The following is a 25953-nucleotide window of genomic DNA, read 5'->3' as shown; positions in this document are numbered from 1 at the left end:
CTCACGTGTTTATCAATGCTCAATGCTGCAGGACACACTCGATTTCCCCCCCTTGGGCAGAATGTCTGCCTCATGAGAGTAGAGTGTGTGTTTTCCACACTGCAGTTACACTGTCTCACACATGGTGGGCGCCATAGGCAGAATAACGGCCTCCCAAAGACGTCCACATGCTGATCCCTGGAACCCGTGAACATGCTATGTGGCAAAGAATTATGGTCAAAGGAATCAAAGTTACTAATCTGACTTTAAAACGGGGAGATTGGGCAGCCCAGGTGGCTCGGAGGCTTAGTACCACCTTCAGTCCAGGGCGTGATCCTGGAGACCCTGGATCGAGTCCCGCGTTGGGCTCCCTGCATGGAGCCTGCTTGTCCCTCTGACTGTGTCTCTGCCTCTCTCTCTCTCTCTCCTCTCTGTGTATTCTCATGAATAAATAAAATCTTTAAAAAAATAATTTTTTTTAAAAAACGGAGATTATCCTAGATTATCCAGGTGAGCTCAATGTAAACACAAGTATCTTTACAAGTGGAAGGAGAGGACAAGAGAGTCTGTCCGAGTGCTTTGGTATGAGAAAGACTCCGCTGGCCACTGTTGGCTTTGAATACAGAAGTATATTCAGAGAATACAGAAGACAGGGGGATTCCTGGGTGGCTCAGCAGTTTGGCGCCTGCCTTCAGCCCAGGGCATAATCCTGGAGACCCAGGATCGAGTCCCATGTCCGGCTCCCTGCATAGAGCCTGCTTCTCCCTCTGCCTGTGTCCCTGCCTCTCTCCCTCTGTCTCTCATGAATAAATGAATAAAGTATTTAAAAAAAAAAAAAAAAAAAAAAAGAGGGGCAGCCCAGGTGGCTCAGCGGTTTAGCACCGCCTTCAGTCCAGGGCGTGATCCTGGAGACCCGGGATCGAGTCCCACATCAGGTTCCCTGCATGGAGTCTGCTTCTCCCTCTGCCTGTGTCTCTGCCTCTCTCTCCTCTCTGTGTATTTAAATAAACAATTAAAAAATCTTAAAAAAAAAAAAAAAAAAAGAATACAGAAGACAAGGGGAAAAGACAAGAAAGCAGATTTCCCCCAGAGCCTCCAAAGGAACACAGCCCTGCCTACACCCTGAATTTTAGCCCCGTAGACCCATTTTGGATGTGAGACATCCAGACCTGGAAAGTTGTAAGTTTCCGTGGGCTTAAGACACTAAGTTTATGGTCATTTGTTATTGAGATCTGACTGTTCCAACCCCTTCCTGACCTTCCCAGCTCCAGGATAACATCCACGCTTCTCAACCTGGTGTTCACAGCCCTTCGGGACAGCCCTGTCCTTTTGCTTCTATAGTGAAGCAAATGTACTCTATCTGTGCTCTCTATTACAGCAGCCACAGAACACCTGCAGGGTAGCCAGTGTCATCAACAGAGTAAAATTTCCCCTTCATTTCATTGCAGTTCATTTATAGTTACCCAGGTCCACAGGCTACCATGTTAGCAAAGCTGCAAAGACTATGTCCATCCTTCCAGACAGATCTGCCCCTAAAGCCTCTTAAGCAACTGACCCCAGGGAGCCAGGCCTTTGCCCATGCCCCGGCCCCTGCCTAGAACTCCATCCTACCTTCCGTCCACTTCTCTAACACTTGCCCAGTTCCCAACTTAAATGTGGTGGAGGCTTGAGGGGGCTCAAATGCCCCTTCCCCCTGTTCTACCATGCTGGGGACAGTTCCACAACCACTTCTGAAAGCCCTGAAAAAAAGGGAGATATCCCTGGCCCCGGGGGAGCTGGGAAGCACACCTCACGAGCATCTAGGCCTCCAGCCCAGGACTCAGAAAGGGACAAACAAGACCTAGGAATGGGCTCAATGGGTTAGAATCCCAATTCCCGGCCACCTGCCACTACAGGGGTAAGTTGCCAGGGAGAAGTGACAAAGAGCTCCTTCCCTATCTAACCCCTGAAAGAGAGCCCCTCATTCTTTCTAGGACCCCAGGGCAGGGGTCTTAAGGCAGCCAAGACACCTGACCCTCAGAAGGGAAGCAAAAACCAAACTTATGACAACAATCTGGGGCCCTCTAGGAGGTTCAGGAGATTTCTGAGTAAGAGGGGCAGCTACTCCAAACCAGATCACCTTTATTGAGCTCATCTTGTGTGTGCGCGCGCGCTCAAGCATGTGCAAGTGCATGCAAGCACATACTCTAGGCCTGGGGCACCACCCCATAAAGCTGGTGGGGAAGTAACTTCTGCTTCTCGTTGCAACTGTAGATCCATCGGGGCCGGACAAACACCAAGGAGGGGTTGTCCATCAGGGCCTGCAGGGTGGGGAGGGGTGAATACAGGAACATGTGAGTGAGGTGATGGTGGAGGTGACACAAGGGCGGGCTGGGTGTCCCTTTCCCCACCCCTCTGGAGCTCACCTCCTCAAAACTGGGGTCCCACTCTTGTGCAGTGATCACAAACTGGACCCGGTCACTCATATAGTCCTCAAGTTCCCTGGCAGGAGGCAGAGAGTCAGTGTCTCTTCTCCTGACATCCGACTCCTCAACCATTCTCCAAGGCTGTCTTCCCTTCATCCTCACCTCCATTCCCTACGGGCTACCCTGTGGGCCCCCACTCTCCCCGAGCCAGCCTTGCCACAGCCACAATACCAAGGGCTCCCACTACTGCTAATCCTTTCAGAAGGTGAGCGGGAAGAGGGGGCCTCATTGTAGAGAAGAGGAAGAGAGGGAAAGTTATACATCCCGGGGGGCCCAGCAGAGCAAGCAGAGCCTGTGCCCATCCAGCAGGCTGTACCCCTTCTCCATCTTCCCAATCGCCTTCCTTCCCACAACTTAGCATAATCCCTCTCTGCCCTCGCCCCCACCCCTGGAGACTGACCCATTGAAGGCTGTGACATATCGCCTGAGCTTCCGCCGCTCGTCCCCAGGGAATTCTCCGTACAAGAAGAAGTGTTTGCCCTGGAAGAAGTCTGCAGGAAAGATGGTGGAGGTGCCAAGTGTGAGGCGCCTGGAGTTTCAAAGCACCAGCCAGGAGCCACAGAGCACTTGAAGGCAAGACCCGAAGGAGGCCAGTATAGTGGCTGGGAGGCCTGTTCATTCATGCCCTGGCAGAGACATTTGTCACAAACGGTGATTCTCAGCCAGGCCCATAGAACTTTTCTGGGAACTGGAGTTTTGTTTTGTTTTGCTTTGCTTTCATGGTGAGAGACAAAATGACTATTACTGCTATGTGTTTCTTCCATGAGGTACATCACAGATGGGCTGGTGGCACCTAGCTCATGTGGCCCAGTTCACAGCCTTAGAGCCTGTCACTTGCTCACCCTGGCTGTCACAGTCCTCTACCAGCCAGTGCCTTCCCCGGCTCTGACCTTCAGGACACCTCTGTTCTTTGTTCCATCTTAACATAGTTCTCCAAATCATCAATCTGCGGATGACACTTTTGGGGCTTTGGAGGATCAAAGTACTTTCCTGCCCATCAGACCCACAGGGAACCGTATAGAAATAGCCTCTTCCAGTTGCCACTGACCCTCACCTCTGTGCAGACCCTGGCTGCCTAGCTCCTCCCTCCATTCTCTGTTGGCCAAGGTTCTCACCCCTGCCTGTCCCATGCCCCCTGCACTCATGTTAGGAGGACAAATAGCAATGCCATCACCACTGAGGCCCCAAGAGACCCATGCCCATGTCACCTGTGTGCCTGGGTGACCTCCCATGCTGACAGACCTGAACCCGAGAGGCAGGTGAAGGAGGCACCATTGGCACTTGAGTAGAAAGCCAGAGGGGGTCATGCCCAGCCCTGGGCTGTGATGGAGGCGGTCACAGCAGGAAGTCAGGAGGGGGAACAGAGAGGGAAGTCATAAGAGGGTGTCTGCTTCCTAAGACAACAAAAAGGTAGCAGAGGCAGGGATTATGGGGGAAGGAGGTGGGGAGACAAATCACAAGTCATGGGAAGCAGCCTCAATCCAAGGGTTGGGTGGTGGGAGTCACAGCTGAGAACTGAGAAAGGCAGATCCCATGTAAGGAGGCAGGGAGGGATTTCCTACCTGGGAGCTCGGGAACTGGCAGGTCAGGAGACTCTGGGGGACCCTCGTGGTCTGTGTTCTCGTCTGTGGATCCTGCATACGGGTCCTCACCATTTTCCCCCTGGTCAGGGGGCTGCTTCTGTTCCCTCTGCTCAGCCACCCTGGGAGAGACAACAGGGCGTGGGGGAAGAGCATGCAGACCAGATCCCCCTCCACCCAAGTCTGGGACTACCTCGACACCCCCAGCCCCACCTTACCTTCTCAGCTCATCCTCGGTATCCCCAGAATCTTCTGCCCCATTGCCCTGTTCTTCTGCAAGTGGAAGCTTGGTCAATGAAGGGCACGTGTTTGGTAACCTTCCTTCTTGGTCTCTCGCCCAAGCACAGATGCAGGCATGCCAGGCCTCAACCTCAACTGCCCTCCAGATCCAGTTATCTGGGACTTCAGCCTCCCCTCCCCTAGGTCCACTGTCTGGGATCCAGCCCTACCTCCCTTAGATACAGGAGTCTGGGTTTCCAGCCATCTTCTCCCTCAGATGCAGGAGTCCAGGCCCCAGCCCCTTCTCCTCCCTTCAGATCTGAAGGATCTCATCCCTCTCTTCTCCAAGAACCCAGCAGTCCAGGTCCCCAGCCCCCTCTTCTCTCAGGCTTAAGACCTAAAACCCCTTCCCTCCCTCAGACCCAAGAGTCCAGGCCCCCAACCCCTCCTCCCTTAGGTTCTGACCTGACTGCTCCCCCTCACTGTCCGTATCTTCCTGGGGCCCTGGTGAGGCTGGTTTGGTCTCTTCTGGGGTTTTGGGTCTCTGGGGTGAGCTGGGTCCTGCTGCCTGAGGCAGCTTAGTTTTGGTCTGGGGGCGCTGAGAAGGGAAGGCAGCATGGGTATGAGTATGTGTTCTTGCTGAAGACAAGGATGGAGAGTCTGGGGTTCCACAACAGACCCATGTCTTCCTCCCACTGCACCTTCCCCACCATGGCAGGGGGCATAGGACCTTTTGGGGAAGCTTGGGGGCCTCATCCCCGCTGCTGCCGCTGTGAGAGCCCCCCTCATCCTCACTGCTGGAGCTTGGTCCTGCCATGAGGTACCTAGGAGGAGGAATCAGGCCTCAGACAAACGGCATATCGTGTCCTCCAGAGGATATGAGGTGGGCGTGGGGGCCAGTGCTCAGGAAGCCACAGCAAATGGCATTTACTAATCATTCAGGATGCCCTGGCTTCCAGGTTTGGAAGGGCCCCACTGAACCCATCAGTCACCACAGCCACCCACAGCAGAGACATGGGCCTCACTGGCTTGCTTCCCCGCCCTCTTGGGAAAGAAATGCCCCATTTCAGAAAGGAAAAAAACAACAACAACCCAGAAATAATTTTCCCCTTTGAGAATCAAAAGCAGTTTCTCATTAGGAGAATACCTATCAGTCAAGGGAAAATCCTCAAAAGCAAATATGTTTTTAAAGACCTTGACACTATATTCATGGCATGGGACCTTAAGTGGCTGACACTCCAGGAGAAGGGGTCCCTAGCTCTATCACAACAAGAACAGCTGATGCTTACATGGGATTTCCCACATGCTAGGCACATGCGCCTTTTGCAGCAATTTCTCCAGCCTGCCATGCTTCTCAGTCTCCCTAAGCAGACTTCACAGAGCCCTGAGACCCTGGGAAAGTCCTCCCTCCTCCTCAGCAGCCGTGCAGCCCCTGCCCTGCCTCTCAGAAGCCTGCTGACGCTGGAGGAGCCCGCCTGTGTTCCCCACTGGCAGGCCCTGGTCTAACCACTCTCCAGATCCCCGGCGCTGCCCAGTGTGGGGACAAGGAGCAGGGTCAGCAGGTGCACACACATATCCGTATGAAGTGCATGAATGTGGTGAGGCCTCACCTCCGGGAGGGCAGTCGTCGCCGCATTCGGTGACAGTCCAGCACCCACTCTTTCCGCACAATGCGGCCTCCAAGGCCTAGGACCTGGCTGTACTTGGGGGTGTTGGCAAAGGCACAGCTGGTGGGGCAGCAGAAGGGAGGGTGTGGTCAGTCAGGTGTGGTCTGCGGTGGTGGGTGGGGGAGGGGCGCAAGGGACAAGAGATGAGGATGGGGGAAGAGAGAAGAATGAGAGAGAGAGAGAAAGAGATGGATATGAGAGAAACAGAAAAAGATGTTAGGAGACCAAGGGAAAGATGCAGGAATCAGAATAAGAAGCAGATGATAGGACCAAAGAGATAGAGACAGGGCAGCCACGGTGGCTCAGCGGTTTAGCGCCGACTTTGGCCCAGGGCGTGATCCTGGAGACCCGGGATAGAGTCCCACATCAGGCTCCCTGCATGGAGCCTGCTTCTCCCTCTGCCTGTGTCTCTGCCTCTCTCTCTCTCCCCCTCTCTGTGTTTCTCATGAATAAATAAAATCTTAAGAAAAAAAAAAAAAGAGACAGACGGTAGACAGGCAGTCAGGGAGAGAGAGAGCAAGATGGAGGAGCCAGAGGGAGACAGAGAAGCACCAGGGGGCACAATGGGGAGGAGGGCACAAGCCTACATGAGATGGGTGCTGTCTGGAGTCCAGTCTGGCCGATACTTGGCCCCCAGCTCTAGGGCCTTGTCCCGGAGCTCTGAGCGGAAGGGGTTCTGGAAGCCACTCAGCACCACCACCACACCCTGAAGGATCTTCCCCAGCTCCTGCGGGCCAGCTCGTGGTCCCCTGGGCTCGGCGCCTTCTCGGGTCTTCCCTGGCACTGTGCCTCGTGCTGGGGCAGGGACTGGGGTGGCTGGGGTGCGGGTGGGAGCTGGCGCTGGGGAAGCCAAAGAGTGGATTCACTTAGTGCTAGTGGGACTAAACCCCAGCTCCTCCTCCCTCAGACCCAGGAGTCCAGGCCCCCAGCTGGGCCTCCTCCCCAGGACATAAGAGCACAGACCCCTACAAGAACAAGGAAGCCAGTGCTCACGTTTGGGTCTCTTGATGGCAGGTGGTGAGGGCTGGGCTGATGGTTTGCTGGGCGTCTTCCTTTCTTCTTGGTTCAAATCTAACTTTCTCTTCCTTTTGGGGGACTCTTGAGGCTGAGGGGTTAGGATGAGTTGAGGCCTCTCAACTCTCTCCTCCCTTTCCACCCAACCAGGTGACAATCTCACCTTGGAAGTGCTGCCTACTGCCCTGGAGGCTGCAGAGGGTGAAGAGGTGGCACTAGAGGCCTGCAGTGTAGCAGCTGCATAGCTAGGTCCTGCTGGGTCAGTGGCTGCAGCTACAGAGGGAGAAAGCGGATCTGGGTGATCTAGGCCCTGAGACCCTTCGCTCCTACCCATGGGAGAGAGTGTTGTTCCCAAAGCCCAGTAGTGAGTGATCCAGGGGTCCAGACCCCCAGCCGCCTCCTCCCTCCCACCCGGGAGTCCCTAGGCTCTTCCTTCCTCAGACCCACGTTGTGGTTCCAACCCTAGACTGACGACCCAAGCTTCCACACTCACCTGGGGAGGTCTTATTGATCCGGCTGAAGAAGAGGGCCCCAGGTCTCAGGGAGTTGGCACCCTCATCCTCCTCCTTCACACGGAACTGGCCAAGCTTGGTCACCTTCTAAGGTCTCACAAGGTCAGCACAGTGAGTGGCTGTTGGCAGGTGGGGGTGAAGTAGTAGGAAGAAGACTCTGGGGGTGGGTGGGTAGAGCTTACCTGGGGTGAGGCCTCTACCTCCTCTTTGTCTGGGGCGCTGTGAAACCGTATAAAACTCAGGCCATAGGGGGAATCCTGGGAAAGAGAGGTGGGGGTCATAAAGCCTGGCTAAGGACAGAGCCTGGCTCCAAGCCCCTTTCACTTGGGAAGACCCCTTTCTAGCTCTTTCCCTCTAATGGACACACATGTCTAGGGAGGTGCCCGGAGAACACTGATGACAACAATAACATCTAGCCGCTAGCAAGCCCTAACTCTGGGCTGGACTCGGCTGTAAGCCCTTTATGTGCACTAGCTCTGTTAGCCTCATGGCAAATGGCCAAGGCTGCTGGGTGTCCAAGAGAATCCTCTCCTGCATGCCCGAATTCCTGACTACAGAATGGGAGGGAGCACTATATGCCACTTCTGGAACACAGAAATGCTCCAGACTCTTTTCCACTCTTTGGGCTGGACGCAGAGCCATGATCTTGAGGAGCCTGGGTCCCTGGATGACCAGCCAAATACTCCCCAAGACAGGTCTGCTGGTAAGAAGTCTACCTCCACTGTGTGGGAGTATCATGACATACTTGAGTCTTGTCGTTACCACAGCTTAGCATTCCTACCTCACAGCAACCCTGTAAGGATCGGGAAACTGAGGCCAGAAAGGTTAAGGCACTTGCCCAAGGTCACACAGCTAAGAAGTGGGGGACCCAGCGTCTGATTCCAGATCCCATGGTGGTAACTGTTAGACTATTCCTCTGCCAGGTCAGCTGCCCCCTTCTCCCATTCCCCTCTGAGATCCTGCAGTTCACCTTTCCCAGACATCCTCTAGAAAATGAAGTGTCACCTACAGGAAGGATTGCAATCCTACTTCAGAGACCTCTGGAAGCCAGCCTCCTCACAAGCCCCCTGGGGACCAGCTGCCCCGTCCTCCCAGCCCTCTGGGACTCAACACTGGCCCCTCACCTCTCTCCATGCCAACTGAGGACTCTACACCCCCAGCTCCCGCCCCAGATACCTTGCTATAGGGCTGGCTGCAAACGATTTTGACACGGTCCCAGCGCTTCTCAGCTGCTGCCCGGACCAACTTATCTGGCCCGAAAATGCGAACACGGTTGGGGTTGGAGCCACTGCGGCTCTCAGAAGGGGACATAAAAGATGAAGTGACCAGCAGCACCTGGGAAAAGGAACACAGAAGAAGAAGCAGGGCTGGCTGATTGAAATGATACTTGCTAGGTGCCGGGAAAAAAGCAGGGGCCCTATTAGGGTCTAGGGAGTCACCGGATCGAGACTGCACCTCCACCTGCCCCAACGCCTTTTTCTTTCTTTCTTTCTTTTTTTTCTTTTAAAGATTTCATTTATTTATTCATGAGAGACACACACGCACACAGAGAGAGAGAGAGGCAGAGACACAGGCAGAGGGGGAAGCAGGCTCCATGCAGGGAGCTTGACGTGGGACTCGATCCTGGGTCTCCAGGATCACGCCCTGGGCTGAAGACAACACTAAACCGCTGAGCCACCCAGGCTGCCCTGCCCCAACGCCTTTTTCTTCCCCTGCTTCTGCACCTCCAGTCAGCTTCTCCCTGACACAGGCCCCAGAAAGATCCTGCAACTTCCGGGTCTAAACAAACAGTCTCTGAATTCTTTCAAAGGGTCTTCTATATCTGGCCATAGAGCCAGCTACACAACCTAAAGAACTCTCCGAGCAGAGAATTGTCACGACGACTGGCATAATACTCAAATACCTTTTGCAAATGCACGGTTGAGCGCATGGAAAGTAGAGGAATTATCAGAGGCCAGAAAGGAGAGAGCAGAATCCAGAGATCCAGGAGAGCTGCACCTGTTATAAGTGATTCTCTTGGGGCTCAGCGCTGAGACACTGGTTGGGGACATGTCAGCTTCTCCAGCTGCTCCTTTTCAGGCCCTGCCAGTAGGAGGAGCTACAGAGAGGCTGAGAGGCAAAAGGAAGGACTGTTGCCCCACCATCTCCTTGCAGCTCTGGGAGCATCACTCCTGGTGTGTTTGGGCTCCTGCAGAGCCCCACCCCAGGACAGCAGAGGAATCTGGTTTCAGTGTCTTAATATCTGCAGAGCTGGTTTCACCTGGCCCCTCTCAGGGATTCCAGCGCCAGCTTCTCCAGGTTTGAGTTTCAGCTCTGCAGAACCCCGCTTCCAAGCTTCTAAACATTTCAATAATTCCATGTCCTTTTGTTCCCCCAGCCCCTGGGGTGGCACCTGCTCCCTGCATTACTTCTTCACCACACCTTAGTCTTCTTGCCTCTTGGGTTCAATATTAGTTGCTAATTCTTTTTTTTTTTAAGATTTTATTTATTTGAGAAAGAGTAAACAAAAGAGCAGGAGAGGGATGAGGGGGCAGCCTGGGTGGCTCAGTGGTTTAGCGCCGCCTTCAGCCCAGAGCTGGATCCTGGAGACCCAGGATCAAGTCCCACGTCGGGCTCCTTGCGTGGAGCCTGCTTCTCCCTCTGCCTGTGTCTCTGCCTCTTTCTCTCCCTCTCTGTGTGTCTGTCATGAACAAATAAATAAAATCTTAAAAAAAAAAAAAAGGGAGAGGGATGAGGGTCACAAGGAGAGGCAGACTCCCTGCTCAGCAGTGAGCCTGATGTGGGGCTCCATCCTGAGATTCTGAGATCATGACTTGTGCCGAAGGCAGATGCTTCACTGACCAAGCCACTGAGGTGCCCAGAGATATGATAAAACTTTAACTAAAAAGGCACTTACTCAGTTTCCATCGTTATAAATAGAATTTTAATCCAAATCTGTTTGCCAAGAAGAACAGAGAACTTTTTTTAATAGTCTCAAAGACTGCTGACTTTGTTAAAACAGCTAACAAGCAGGGTTTAGACTAGGTGACTCTAGTGCTTAGGGAGCCTCTGTAAATAAACCCAAATCTACACCAGAGTCAGAAAATGAAATGCAAACACAATGAATCATAAACAGCCAACTAAATTTCTCAAGTCTGAGAAAATGAAATTCAAGAACAACTTAACAGCAAAATAACTAGACTTCCCAAATGAGGCAACTGTTTAAACTCCAGCCAATTAAATCATGTCTTTGGCTTCCTTTGGCATCTTCTCTATAAAAAGCTCTGTCCTAGTCTGCCCACAGAGCACCCCTAATCATTTTCAGTGTGGGCCCCCAATATGAATTGTTTGTTCAAATTAACTCTTCAAAATTTCATGTGCTTCGATTTACGTTTTTGCACTTTATATAACCTTTAGAATGTTTGCCAAAGGAAAACTTCATCTGTGAAAATGTGTCTCACAGATCAGAAAAAGCAACTGATAAAGTTCCAAACACATTCACGAAAAAAAGCTCTCCATCAAGTAATCTAGAGAAGAATATCCTCAACCTGACAACACACATCTATAAACAAATCTCCAGCTGACATTGTATTTCATGGTGAAGACTCAATGCTTTGCCAGTAAGATCAGGAACAAGACAAGGATGTCTGCTCTCATCACCTCTGTTTGACACAACACTAGAGATACTAGTCAGTGTGATAAAACCAGAAAAAGAAAAAAAAAAGCATAAAGATTATAAAGAAAAAGAAAACTGTCTTTATTCACATACAATGTAACTGCCCAAGGGGGAATCCCTGGGTGGCTCAGCGGTTTGGCGCCTGCCTTTGGCCCAGGGCGCGATCCTGGAGTCCCGGGATTGAGTCCCGCGTTGGGATCCCGGCATGGAGCCTGCATCTCTCTCTGCCTGTGTCTCTGCCTCTCTCTCTCTCTGTCTATCATGAATAAATAAATAAAGTCTTAAAAAAATATATTCCAAAGGATCTACACAAATCCCATGGCATTTTCCTACAAGAATAACTAAATTTAGCAAGGTCACAAGATACAAGGCAATATACAATTATCACTTGTATTTTTTTTCATGCTATCAACAACTGGGAAATAAAATTTAAAAATTAAAACAAAACAAAACAAAACAAAACAAAAACATCATTCAAGGGCACCTGGGTGCCCGTGCAGTTAGTTAAGCATTTAACTCTTGGTTTTAGTTCAGCTCAAGATCTCAGGGTCCTGAGATCGAGCCCTGTGTCAGGCTCTGCTCGGTGTGGATCTACTTGAGATTCTCTCTCCCTCTTCCTCTGCCCTCCCCTTAAATAAATAAATCTTTAAAAAATATATATATCATTCAAATAGCATCAATAATTTAGGCAAGAATTGGGGCACCTGGGTGGCTCAGTAGTAGAGCATCTGCCTTTGGCTCAGGTCATGATCCTGAGGTCTTGGGATCAAGGCCTACAATGGGCTCCTCATGGGGAACCTGCTTCACCCGCTGCCTAGGTCTCTGCATCTCATGAATAAGTAAATAAAATATTTTATTTAAAATTTAGGCAAGAATCAATAACAGATGTTAAAACAAGTTTGTGGATAGATGAGTTATTTATATAGTCTCCAAGTATTTCCCCACAATACTTATTCATTACACGGGGCAAAACAATAATTTTATATTGAACAAATCTGGCCTGCACTGCCTTTACAAAATGAACCAAGTTAACATCATCAGTCATAGAGTCAGTAGCATGTGTTCCATGATCCAATGTACTGAGAAAAATACAACATCGCTTGTGTGGTGTTCTGGCCAAAGGTGTATGGCCTAAATTTAATTATCAGGAAACATGAGACATTTTGTACAATAAGTGATATTTTACAGAGTCACTGACCTCTACTCTTCTAAAATGTCAATGGCATAAAATACCAAGAAAGTCACAAGAATTGTTCCCAGAAAAAGGAAACCAAGCAGACACAACAAATCAACACAATACATTGATTCTGAATTTTCTTTTGCTATTAAGAACATCATTGAAATAATGAAGAAAATCTGAATAATGTCTGAGATCAGATGACACAGTACTACATCAAGGTTAATTTCCTAATTTTGATTAATTGTACTGAGGTTAAGTAAGAGAGTATCTCTCTTTCTAGGAAATATCCACTGTATTTATCAGGAATAGATAACACAAAATCACATATGCAATTTACTTTCAGTTCAGTAAAAAAAAAAAAAAGTACACCTGTGTTAACATTTGGGGGATGTAAAAACAAACAAACATTTGGGGGATGTACATAAAGATTATAAGGGAATCCTCTGTACTACTTTTGCAACTTTTCCTAAGTCTGGAATAAATGAAGTTATTCATAAGCTGGTTTTAAAATTTACATGGAAATAAATGCTAAGAATCTAGAATAGATTCTCTTGAAGACCAAAGCTGGAAGTCCACCACAATCTGATTTCAATATTTACTATTTTTTTAAAGATATTATTTATTTATTCATGAGAAATACAGAGAGAGAGAGAGAGAGGCAGAGACATAGGCAGAGGGAGAAGCAGGCTCCATGGAGGAAGCCTGATGTGGGACTCGATTTCGGGACCTCAGGATCATGCCCTGAGCCAAAGACGCTCAACCGCTGAGCCACCCAGGTATCCCAATATTTACTATTTTTTTTAATTTTTTATTTATTTATGATAGGCACACAGTGAGAGAGAGAGAGGCAGAGAACACAGGCAGAGGGAGAAGCAGGCTCCATGCACCGGGAGCCCGACGTGGGATTCGATCCCGGGTCTCCAGGATCGCGCCCTGGGCCAAAGGCAGGCGCCAAACTGCTGCGCCACCCAGGGATCCCAATATTTACTATTTTTCAAAAATATTTTATTTGTCAGAGACAGAAAGAGAGGGAGCATTCACAGTCAGGGAGAGTGGCAAGCAGAGAGAGAAGCAGGCTCCCCACTGACCAAAGAGCCCAATGTGGGACTCAATCCTAGGACCCTGGGATCATGAGATGGAGCCACCCAGGCATCCCTCAATATTTCCTATTAAGACAATATGGTATTGGCACAAAGATAAACATACCTGTTGATGAAACAGAATAGAAAGCAAAGAAATAAACCTACACATATATGCTCAATTAATTTGCAATAAAAGAATCAAAACAATTCAGTTGGAAAAAAGAAAAAAAAATTTTTTTAAAGATTTTATTTTTAGGTAATCTCTACACCCAGTGTAAGGCCAAACTCATAACCCTGAGATCAAGAATTGCATGCTCCACCAACAGAGCCAGCCAGGCACCCCAGGGAAATCTTTTTTTAGAGAATTTTCAACAACAACAGCAACAATAAGAACAAAAAAAAAAAAAAAATGACCTTTTCCTCTACTTCACTCAATATACAAAAATTCATTTGAGATGAATCAGATATAAATGTAAAATCTAAAATTATAAAGCTTCTAGAAGAAAACACAGAAGATGGAGGTAGGCAGAATCATGGTGCCCCAAAAAGGTCCATGTGCACCTGTGGACTTTGTAGATGTGATCAGGTATTTTGAGATGAGGATATAACACTGAGTTATCCAGGTGGGCCCAGTGTCATCACAAGGGTCTTTAATAGAAAGAGCGAGGCAGGAGAGAAGAGAAGCGAGGATGGAAGCAGATGTTAGAGTACTGTGATCACTGCCTTCGAAGATGGAAGGGGCCACAGGCCAAGAAATGCAGGCAGCCTCTAGAAGTTGCAGTAGGTAGGGAAATGGATCCTCCCCTTGGGCCTCTAGAAGGAACCTAGCCCTGCTAATACTAAGATTTTAGCCCACTGACACTGATTTTGGACTTCTGACCTCTAGAATTGTAATAAATCAATACAGGGATTATACTATTACTTTGAGACAGGCAAATATACCTCATAGGATGCAAAAGGCACTCAAAAAAAAAAAAAAAAGAAAAGAATGAGAGAGAGGGTGGGGAGGAAGGGAAGGAGAAAGAAAGGAAGAAGCTTAAAACCATGACTGATTGGACTTCATCAATTCATCATGAGGCACTGTTAAGACAATGGAAAGGTAAGTACATTGACCGTGAAGAGCACTGAGTGATGTATGGAAGTGCTGAATCATTACATTGCACACCTGTAACTAGTATAACACTGTATGGTAATTATACTTTAATTTAAAAAAAATTTTTTTTAAAGATAGCCAAAAGGCAAGTCATAGACTAGGGGAAAAATCTGCAACACATGAATCTGAAAAAAAAAAAAAAAACAAACAAACCCATGATTAACATCCATGACAAAAAGACAAACAATCCAATAAAAAACAAGCAAAATACCTGAAGAGACACTTCATAAAAAAAGATAAAATGAATGGCTAGTAAGTATGTGAAAGGTTACACAATGTCATTACTTGTCAGGAAACACAACTTAGTCATAATACCACCACATCTGAATGGCTGAAATTTAACAAATTAAAATGACTGGTAACATCAGGTATAGGTAAGGATACGAAGCAACTAGAACTCTCAGCTTCTGCTGACAGGAACGTAAAATGGCACCGCTTTGGAAAATTTCCAGTGTCTAATGAGATTAAAACGTACATCTACCCTACATGTACTCTTAGGTATTTACCCAAAAGAGATCTCTGTGCAGAGGTCTGTACAAAAATGTTCACAGTAGCTTTATTTGTAATTTTCAAAAAGTGGCAACAGCCTAGATGCCCATCTAGGAGATGAGATGGAGGATGGATAAACAAATTGTGGTCTCTGCCTAAGGTGAATGATACTTGGCTGACATCACACACACACACACACACACACACACAAAAAACCCACCCAGGACAGTGAATGAGAAAAGCCAGACACAAAAAAGAGTACCTACTGTAAAATTCTACTTATATGAAATTCTAAGATAGGCAAAGCTAGTCTGTAGTGACAGAGAGACTAGAGGCTGCCAGAGCCGGCAAGGGTCGGAGGATGGGGGTGCGAGGGACTTCCTGAGGATGCTGGCAATGCTCCATGTCTTGACCTGGGGGGCGGTTACACAGGTGCCTACGGTAGTTAAAAGCCCTTGAGCTGTACATTAGTATCTGTGCATTTTATCGTATGCAAAATATACTTCAATTAAAAACAACTTCTCACAGCAAGGAAAAAAACTCATCTTGTAGAAAACTGGTTTACTATTTAAAATTGTAAACTTGTTTTTTCAAGTAGGTTTACTTCTACCCCAAAACATTTTGTGGATTAGCCAGCTGGCTAACTATGATCTCTCCCAGTTCTAATGAATTCAACTAATAAGAAAAGGATTGTGCCAACTTTTAAAATATTTGTAACAGAGTGGGGCACCTAGGGCTTGGGTGGCTCAGTCAGTTAAGTGGCTGACTCTTGATTTTGGTTCAGGTCATAGTTTCAGGGTCCTGGGATCGAGCCCAAGTCAGGCTCCACACTTAGCAGGGAATCTGCTGAAGATACTCCCTTTCCCTCTGTTCCCTACCCTTCATGCTCACACTGTTTCTCTCTCCCTTTCTCAAATAAATAAATCTTCAAAAATAAAATAAAATAAAATAGGGGTGCCTGGGGGGCTCAATCAGTTAAGTGTCTACCTTCAGCTCAAGTCATGATCCCAGGGACCCGGGATCAAACCTGAGTCAGGCTCCCTGCTCAGTGGGAAGCCTGCTTCTCCCTCCCTCTCTGCCCTTCCCCCTGCTCTCTCTCTCTCTCAAATAAATAAAACCTTTACAAAAATAAATAAAATGTCTGTAATGGAGCAAAAGGCAATCCTTCTCTTATAAGCATCTGTCACATATGAAGTGACTAGCAGAGGCATCCCAAACAATGCAGAATCTCAATTTGCCAGGACATCTGTGAGAACCCCTGGGACCAGAGACAAGCAGTTTTGCTCTCAAGCAGTGATGGCCTCTTAGACCAAACAAGTGCATCTGGTTATTCATGCCCCTGCCCCTGGCCCCCATGCAAATGTGGGTCTCTGCCCTGGTATGCAGTTTATCACCTGTGTCTGTACCTCTAGAGGGCACAGGGTTGTGTGACTTGCCTCCACCCCAGCCGAGACCCCAGGGAGGAAGCAGTGATGGGGGCACCTGGGGTAGGGATCAGTATGGGGCCCATCACAAAGCCCTGCTTACCTCATAGTCTTGCTCCCCTGCCCCTCCGGCCGAGCTGCCCACCAGCACCTCCACGAAGGCCGAGCCGTCATTGCCGATGTCCACACTGTGGATCTGTTCTTCCTTCTCCAACTGTGGGAGGAGGAAAGCCCACTGTAAGTGCCTGCTCTGTCCCTGGCCTCACTGTGGGACCTCGGGAGAGTGATGACCCCCATCTGGGCTGCCATGTCTCCTTGCAATGTCAACTCTGACAGTGGGAGCCAGGGTGAGGGGTGCCACTGTATCTCCTGCATGTAGCACAGGGCATGGCCCAGAATGGAGCTCAGAAATCTTCACCGAATGTATGCCTAAGCTCCCACACTAGCTTATGGAGCCCCAACTCCTTCAGACTCTGCCAGATTGGCACGGTACCTGCCACCATGGAGTGCACCCTGATAGTACCTGCCAGGGTTCTAACTTCATTCAAATAATCATGTGCACAAATGGCACATCTGTCGCCTCTACCCTCTAATCACACAGGACTCTGAGGAAGCTCCCTCAGGATAGGGGCCTGGTGTGGGTTTGCTCATCACTGATTTCTGGGTTTGAATCCCAGCTGCAAAATGCAGTAACTAAATGGCCTTATCAGCCAATCTCTTGGAGCCTCGGTATCACACAGGACTAATCACACAGGACTCTAATCACACAGGACTCTGAGGAAGCTCCCTCAGGATAGGGGCCTGGTGTGGGTTTGCTCATCACTGATTTCTGGGTTTGAATCCCAGCTGCAAAATGCAGTAACTAAATGGCCTTATCAGCCAATCTCTTGGAGCCTCGGTATCCTTATCTGTAAAATGGGGATAATCACCAAGTCCAGGAATATACACATGAATACTATGGCCACACTGTACAGCATGTAGTAGGGCACTGTGCCCCTGTCAGCCAGGAGGCATTGTCAGTCAATGCTCCATAATTACTTTTTGAAGGAAGAAGAGAGCTATCTCTCTGGAGGAAGGTTCCCTGCAAAGGTCCTGCCATTCCCGTCTTGACAGTTGAAGGCACAGAAAGCCTTTAACTGGGGGCAGAAGGCAGTTAGGAACGCTTCTTCATTAAGAATGTTAGTTAACTAATGGCAGTTAGTCCGAGTCTCTTCTCTTTGGTTCCTAGAAGGATAAGTTATTACAACACTCAAAGGTACCTAGTCCACCACTCCCCAGATCATCTGAAGCTCCAGTCTGCCTATCACCCTCCAACGGCAAGAGGTCGCCCAGATTTTGCCTACACACCGCCACAAACAGGGACATCCTTACATGGGAGTTAGGAGCCTGGACTTGGGGTGAGGTTCAAGTCCAGCCTTGCCATTTCCAAGCTGTGCAAGCCTGGGTGGCATGCAACTTCTGAGCGATGGTTCCCTTTTGCGTGGAATGGGTGGGCTGTCCTAATAACCCTCCTCCTGAGAGGCGCTGAGATGACTCAGAATAAAATCACCACAATAACACTTGCAGCAAACATCTAAGTGCTCACGTTGCACCAGACATGTAATACTTGCATCTCCTCTCCTCACAACGGCTCTGCCATGCAGGGGCTATTATTATCTCCACTTAACACATGAGCAAACGGAGGCAGGAAGCGGTTATGTAACTCCCCCAAGGTCGCACAGCTGGTGAGTGGCAGAGTCGGGCCCAGAGCCCAGGCAGGTTGGCTGGAGTCCACGCGTGCTCCTCCACCACATCACACGTACGCTAGAGAAATAGGCGGTGCTGAGGGAAGGGGCTTCCCACAGCTCAGGCAAGTTGGCCTCCTGGTGCTTCCCCTGCCTCCACGGCTGAGCCCTGGGGTGGTGTGCGGTGCTGCCCAGGTACACAAGAAATCCTAGCATGACTTCTCAGCCTCCTGCCACACTTGATGGCTCTCCTCCAGCCACTTCAGCCTTCCTTCTGTCCCAGGAACAGGCCAGCTCCTGCCCACCACAGCGCCTTTGCACCTGCCATTCCCCTTGCCTAGACCACTCTTATTTTTCTTCAGTATCACCACTTAATGTTATGTAACTACACTTTTTTTTTTTTGTAACTACACTTTTAATTTGCATTTGCCTAGCATCTGTTTCCTCCACCAGACTTTTAAGCTCCATGAGGGCAGAGACAATATCTAAGTCATTTTCCACTGTGTCCCAAACACCAAGCATGGTGTCTGATCCTTCCTAGCTCTGCATACTTAGTCTGTGATGCTGGAGCAAAGAGTTTCATTTCACTCCTTCTGCCTGTTTCCTAATCCATAAAATGGGCACAGTAACAGCTTCTAACTCACTGAGTCGTTGTGAAGATTCAAATAAGGGATACATATGAAGCCCCTTGGATAGTGCCTGCCCCAGAGCAAACACTCCATAAATGTCAGCTGATACTATTCCCACAGAAGGCCTTCAATGCATTCGTGATGGACAGATGGATGGACAGACAGATGGATGGGAAGTGCTTAGTAACCATTTGCTGAAGGAACAAACGTCTCCTAAGTTGTAACTCAAGCTCTGCCCTTCCTGATCAAGTGGCTTTGGTGAGCCACTTGCCTCAGTGTCCCCATATGTCACAAAGGAATCATCAAGGCCAACACTTTCAGATTCTCACTATGTGTCAGGGGCTTGGTATATCTGTTTCCTACTGCTGCTGTAACAGATTACCAGAAACTTCTGCCTCAAAACAATGCCTCTTATAGATAATGGAGGTCAAAAGCCTGAAATTTGGTCTCACAAGGCTTCAATCCAGGGGTTAGCGGGGCTGCATTCCTTCTGGAGGTCCTAGGGGACAATCTGTTTCCTTGCCTCATTTCCAGCTTCTAGAAGCCACATGCATTTCTCAGCCTGTGGCCCCTTCCTCTGCCTCCAAACCCAGTGAGGGTATCACTCTGGCCTCTGTTTCCATCTTCACATCTACTTCTCTGGTTCTCCTGCCCCCCTCCTTTCACTTATAAGGACCTTGAGATAAAAAAAAAAAAAAAAAAAAAAAAAATAAGGACCTTGAGATGACACTGGGCTCCCTCTTGTCCCCCAAATAACCCACAATCTCACCCCTTCGAGAGCCTTAACTTCATCACATCCATAAAGTCCCCTATGCCACTTTACAGTGACATATTCCCAGGTTCTAGGGGTCAGGATGTGGATATCTTTTAGAGGCCATTATTCTGTCTATCACAGTTGGCTAAGCTCTTCATGGGCCGGACATCACTGAATCCTCACCTCACAACCACCTTAGAAGGAAGAGTCTGTCAGTCTCCGGTGTTACAGATGGGGAAACAGGCTCAGACAGGTTAAAGAAATAGTTCATGACACATGCGGCTAATGCCTGGGAGAAAAACCCGACCCAGTTGCCCGCCTATAGCCCAGCACTCCTTTTCAACTCCCTTATTCCAACCCTTGAGGTAAAACTCAACAATCTCTACCTCTCCCACAAGCACAAGGCTCAGTATGTATCCTAAGTGAATGATCTTTTTTTTTTTTTGCATATATTAACTACTTCTATTTCAAACATGCACATGTATTCCCTTATATTTCTTCTTTTTGATAAAGAATTTCCGACCAAAGTGTTCATACATGGAAATGGCCCAAACGTCCATCAATTTATGAATGGACCCACATTGTATGGCATCCCCACAGGATGGAACAGAAAGTGCCAACACACACAACACGTAGGAACCTCGAAAGTATGCTCGGTGAGAGAAACCAGACACAAAGGCCACAGTATATGATCCTGTTTGTGTGAAAGGCCCAGAAGAGACCAATCTACAGGGACAAAAAGTGGATCAGTGGCTGCTAGGGAAGCTTGGGGAGCAGGAGAGAGGGGAATAGGGAGTGACTGTCGAATGGTGGTGGGGTTTCTTTTGGGCAATGAAAATGTGCTTGATTAATGGCAGTGACTGCAGAACACCATCAATATGCCAAACCCCACTGGACTGTACACTTTAAGTGGCTGAAATGGTGAATTTCAAGTTCTGTGAGTTTTCTCTCAAAAAAAAAAAAAAAAATTAGGGGGGGTCCCAACTGGCCTCAGTCAGTGAAGCGTCCAAGTCTTGAGCTTAGGTCTTGAGCTCAAGCTCAGGTCTTGAGCTCAGGGTCGTGAGTTCAAGCCCTCCAATGGGCTCCAGGCTGGACATAGAGCCTACTTTTAAAAAAAAAGAGTGAGTGTTCAGTTTCAGCAGACAGGAGGCAGGCTTGAGCACGAGATGCTGGTCATCTGTGGCCAGGTTCACGTGCACCTTTCTCAGGAAGACCTAACTCATGAAAGAAAAACAAATGGGGCTGGTAAGGCCCACAAAGTTCCTGAGAGACCTTCTGTGTTAAAAAAAAAAAAAAATTTGTTCCATGTCCAGGAAATGCAGGGTTATGCACCATTCAAAGGAATAAGGTCAAACTCTACCCAGTGCCAGTAGATCTCCACCATCTAGCTTAATTTAAAGAAAACAAGCAGAATAGTGCATATGCTGTGTACTTGGTAAAAGAGGTGGACAAACATGGTTATGTGTGTTCAGTGACCCCGGAGGGCCACGTGAGAAACTGCTAACAGTAGCTGCCTATGGAAGCAAGTGGGAAAGGCAGGCATAAATCCTTTAGTGCCTTTTAAACTTTGCACCATATACATGCAATACTCATTCAAAGAACTAATAAAACTGCAATGGTGTTCTTTAGCCGGGGAGTACTCTACAGAAATGAGAACGAACCATCTCCAGCTACACCCACCAACATGGAGCAAAGTAGCCAGACACGGATGTCTATATCGGATGCTTCTGTCTACGTAAAATTCAAAACCAGGCAAAACGAAATCTGTGCTACTGAAAATCAGAGCGGTGGTTACCTGGTGGGGGGGGCAGTGGCAGGAAGGAGTGCATGGGGTCTGGGGGGCCGCTGTACACCTGCTACACATCAAATAAGGGAAAGACAATTTAAAATGTCATGAGGGCAAACTGAGTGGTTACAGAACTGCTGAGAAACCACCACAAAACGTGCACCACCTTGCTGTTAAGCTTAAGCATTTCTTCTAAAGGGCACACGTCACTCGGCCACCAGAGCTACCTGGATCGTGTCCCAGCCACACCCTCCAGCCCGGGAGTGGTTAGCCAAGGGGCTGGAACTCTTCCTGGCACAGCGATGGGTTATCCATGGAGCCTCCATCAGCTACTGCCAGCAAAAAAAGGTGTGTGTGGCTGTCACGAGAGCAGAGGGATGAACCCTGTGTGGCAATCCAGATGTTGCATAATATACTTGGGAGGAAAACAATGAAGGGTAGGAGAACACCCCCCAGATTAATCCACATGCACTGGGATCTGGAAATGTCTGCCTTTCTGCTCACTTGACAAGAATCAGAATTAGCATTTGGTGGATCTGGACCAGGAACTGGACCCTGCACACTGGCAATAGCCAAATGCAATCAGACTGCCCCCAGTGTCTCTCACATGGGAGAAATTAACAGCCACCATGAGGTCGCCTTGCCTCTGTGCTTGCTCCCTGCACTTTATTTGCCATAAGGAAAGCAGGATTTTGTGAGAAGCTAAGCCTACACCTGTTCCTCCTTTGCTTGGAGCCCTTCAGGGGCTCCCAGCTCATCCAGAGTAAAAGCGCAAGTCGTCAGAGTGGCTTTCAGGCCTTCAGTGTTTTGGGGGCCTTCCACGCCCCCGTTCCATTAGCTCATCTCCTACCTCTCCCCACCCTGGATAACTCCACTGGACCCAAACCAGCCTCCCTGCTGTTCCTCCAGCATGCAGGCGCCTCACAGTCTGTTTCCTCCCCAGATATTTACAAAGCTCCCTGTGCTCAACATCACCCGCTCAGGGAGGCCTTCCTGGATCAATATTAAAGGCAAATCCTTAGGGCGCCTGGGTGACTCAGTCAGTTGAGCATCTGCCTTTGGCTCAGGTCGTGATCCCGGGGTCCTGCGATCAAGCCTTGTGTCGGGCTCCCTGCTCAGTGGGGAGTCTGCTTCTCCCTCTCTCTGCCTTTCTCCTCCATTAGTGGTCTTAGTCTCTCTCTCTCTCAAATGAATGAATAAAATCTTAAAAAAAAAAAAAAAAAAAAAGCAAAACTTCTTGCTACTGCCTCCTCCCCCAGCCGCAGTATTCCCCTTTCCTCTTAATGGTTTAATTTTCCTCCACAGCACTCACCATCTATCTGGTGCTTTACTTACTGGTTTGTCAGTCTTTCCCTCCTAACATGAAAGCTCCACAGGACTGACGTATTTTTGTCTTGTGCTGTCCACAGGACCTGAAACAGCGCCTGGCCTAGAGAAGGTGCTTCCTAAATAATTACTCAGTGAATGAAGGAACCTAAGAATCCATTCACTCCAGACTCTGTCGGTCCTGCCCTTGTGCTGACAACTTCCACTTGTCTGTCTCCATCCAGGTCAGGTTCTGATTCCTAACTGCCACGTGGACCTCAGAGGTCCCAAAGTCACAGCACACCTGGACACCCCAACTGAAGGTGTCAGCTTCTCAAGCTGCCCCTTCTCTGGGTTTCCCATTTCAGTGACAGCTGCAATATCTCCCTCAGTCTCCCCAGCCAAGAGAATCCTGTGCTCGCTCTGGCCCCTCTGGTTCCCTCAACCCCGTGTCATGTCTCTCCTGCCTCGGGTCTCTCTGCTCTCACTGCCACTGGGGTAGAGAATGGAATGTGATCCTCCTGGGGTCACCTGATCCCTAAGAGAGCCCAGCAGAATCATCACCTGGTAATAAACACATGAATCCCTCCCTTTACACAAACATCTACGTGTTGACAGAGCACTTCTGCAGACATTATGTCACCACATTTTCACAATAACCCTTGGCTTAGATCTCATTATTCCCAATGGACAGGTGAAAAAACAGGTTTAAAGAAATGAAAAAATGTGCCTGAGGTCACAGAATGAGTAAGACAGAGAGATGGGGACTTGAATTCAGGTCCCAAGACTAAATCATGAACAACCTGTACCTCCTTCAGTGTGTGTGTGTGTGTGTGTGTGTATTTTTTTTTGTACCACCCTCAGTTTAAAACACTGGCTCTTGGACAAGTGGCATAACCTCTCTGGGACTCCGTTTCCTCATCTCTAAAATGGAGGTACTATTAGACTTAGGTCATGGGTTTTTATAGATTCAATGAGTTGATCCACATGAGGTGTTCCAAACTGTAACTGGCAGTTGTAACGTTAAATCAATGTCAGCTCTCGTTATTATTACTATGTTAGGGACTGAGGAGATGTTCAAATTTCTAAAATCAGAAAGTTTTATAGGTCTGTGTATTTTTCCTGGGGAGAGAATCCTCAGCTTCCAATTCTAAAAGGGCTCTGTGACTCCAAATTTTTTCAGAACCACTGGGCAAGAGAGAGATTGAGAATGTGTTCGACACAATCATGTGAGCCTTGCCCTGCAACATCCCTCCCCAAACACCCCTCCGTTCAGAAGTAAGGAATAGAACCAAGATCAAGAAAGCCAGTGTGTGAACACAAAGCAGTGTGACAAAGTGGTTCACAGCACCAATGTGGGTCTGAGTCCTGCAAGCCATTGACTGACGGTGACAGGGGCCCCTCTGTCACACCACACTTGTGAAGAGAGATCATGAAGATGAAACACCCAGGCCAGTACCCAGCACAGAGCAGATGCTTCAAACGCTTAGCTTAGCTCTCTCCTCCCACCCGTTTCTTATCCCTGACAGGAACAGCCCGTCGAATTCCATACCATATGGGGTCAAACCACCTTCTCCTCCCAGCCTCCCTCCACCTTCACAGTGCTGGGATAAGACTGGGTGAGAGCACTCAGAAGAACCCGGCAAGCATTCCTGAACGGACGGAGACTGGCCACTTCACCCCTGCACTCCACTCTGCTTCAGTCTTCCCATCTTTAAAATGGGATTGATTGGTTTCCATGATCTTCCAAGAGACCCCTTCCAGCCCTGTGCCCACTGACTTCAGAAGCAACCTACCCAGAGGCCATACGTTGATTCCTTTTTTTTTTTCATACATTGATTCCTAAGGTCATCCTGGCCTAGTCCTTGGGCCACCCTTGTCCTCTGCTAAGGGGCATAGCCATCACACGGCCCATTCTCCAGGGAAGAAAGCTGAAGCCCAGAAGGGAAAAGTGTCCTAACCCACTGGCAGCTGGCTCAAGAGCAGTGTGACTGGACCCTGAGTCTCCAGACTCCCCTTAGGAAGCAGACGGGGGGAGGGCAGGATCACCTGGAGCACCACAGAGATGGTCTTCTCGCCTGCCTTGGCTGCTCGCCATTTTCTGTAAGTGTCCGCCTTGAGAAGGTTTTCGGCACAGTGGGTCTGGAGATAAGAGTGGAAAAGGGAAAGTAAGGGTACAGGGAAGCGAGCTCGGTCCTCGGCTCTCAGGTTATTCCTTTGAGTCCTCCGGAGCCGTCCGCGCTCCCCCAGATTTAAAATTCCCCGTTAGTCCCACCACACCCTGCCTCGAGTCCTCTGGAACACCCGGGATGCTCCCCAGTTCCTCCTTTCCTGTCCAGAAGCTCCCCTATCTCTCCCAGAATTCCCCGATAGCCTCCTGGAACCCCCCACAACCCCCACGACCCGCCATGGACTTCCGTGAAGTTCCCTTTCACACTCCCAAAGTTCCTGTAGCGCCCCCGCACGGATTCCCTTACGTCTTCCAGCCTCCCCCCCACGCCAGTTCCTCACCGAGTCCTGGCTACTGCAGGACACCACATGGCGGAGACGGATCTCCGGCATGTCAACGTCTCGGGCTTCGCCTGGCGCCAGAGATAAAAGAAGGTCCGAGCTTGGGGGGCGTCGAGGGGGGAGCGCTCCCCGCGCGGGCTGGAGTGCGCAAGCGCACAGGGCTCGGGCCTTTCAAACCGCGGCGCGCCGGCGCTCCCGTCGCCGCCGCGCAAGCCCAGTTCGCGCTTCTCCGGAGCGAGGCGCTTGGTATCCTAGCAACGGGCTTTCCCCTAGGCCCCGCCTCTCCTAGGCCCTCACCGCGCTCTAGCCCCGCCTCCCGGTGGCGTTCACTCTCTGCTTTCTCGGCGCCTGGCAACAGGAGCGGGCTCCGGGATTGGCTCCTAAAAGAAATTCGCCCTTCTCATTGGACGACGCAGTCACCGCCCAAATTGAAGCCTTTAGAACACTAGAAGACCCAAACCTGAGTGATTTTTTTTTGCAGGGACCCTGGAGCGTACCGCTACGGGGTCCTCTACACGGGATTTCTGAAGTTACGCTCCTCCCCGCTACTCCGCCACCACACACACACACGAACAAAATCTCCGTTCTCTTATGCCTGAGGCCAGGAGAGAGTGGATCAAAGATCTAAAGAAGGCACAAAGCATGCATCCAAACGAGATACACACACCCAAACTAGAATGCTTCCACCCATGCCTCAGTTTCCCAATATGTGACCTGTGGGCATATGTGTCCTACCATGCCTGCCCCTGCCTGTTGACAAGCATCCCTCTGTTCCGTCCCCGTGAGACCCAGAGGTGCAACCCCAGGCAGGGTCGGAGCTGGGGA

General features: G+C 49.3%; 1 protein-coding gene across 1 annotated transcript; it reads right to left on the bottom strand.

The window, feature by feature from the left end:
• Positions 1-2083: 2083 nt before the first annotated feature.
• XRCC1 (X-ray repair cross complementing 1) lies at positions 2084-25328 on the bottom strand. Its single transcript, XM_025424759.3, has 17 exons — positions 25129-25328; positions 24667-24759; positions 16523-16633; positions 8613-8771; positions 7619-7693; positions 7418-7523; positions 7088-7197; positions 6904-7015; positions 6498-6750; positions 5854-5970; positions 4974-5067; positions 4709-4841; positions 4243-4297; positions 4007-4146; positions 2845-2935; positions 2385-2460; positions 2084-2279 (listed from the first exon to the last, which is right to left on the bottom strand). The coding sequence occupies exons 1-17, from the start codon at positions 25177-25179 to the stop codon at positions 2166-2168; spliced, it is 1890 nt and encodes a 629-aa protein (XP_025280544.1). The 5' UTR covers positions 25180-25328; the 3' UTR covers positions 2084-2165.
• Between the last annotated feature and the right edge of the window lie 625 nt (positions 25329-25953).

Source organism: Canis lupus, chromosome 1 (genome assembly GCF_003254725.2).
Source record: "Canis lupus dingo isolate Sandy chromosome 1, ASM325472v2, whole genome shotgun sequence".
Lineage (NCBI taxonomy): Eukaryota > Metazoa > Chordata > Mammalia > Carnivora > Canidae > Canis > Canis lupus.
This window is presented reverse-complemented; position numbering and strand designations above follow the sequence as displayed.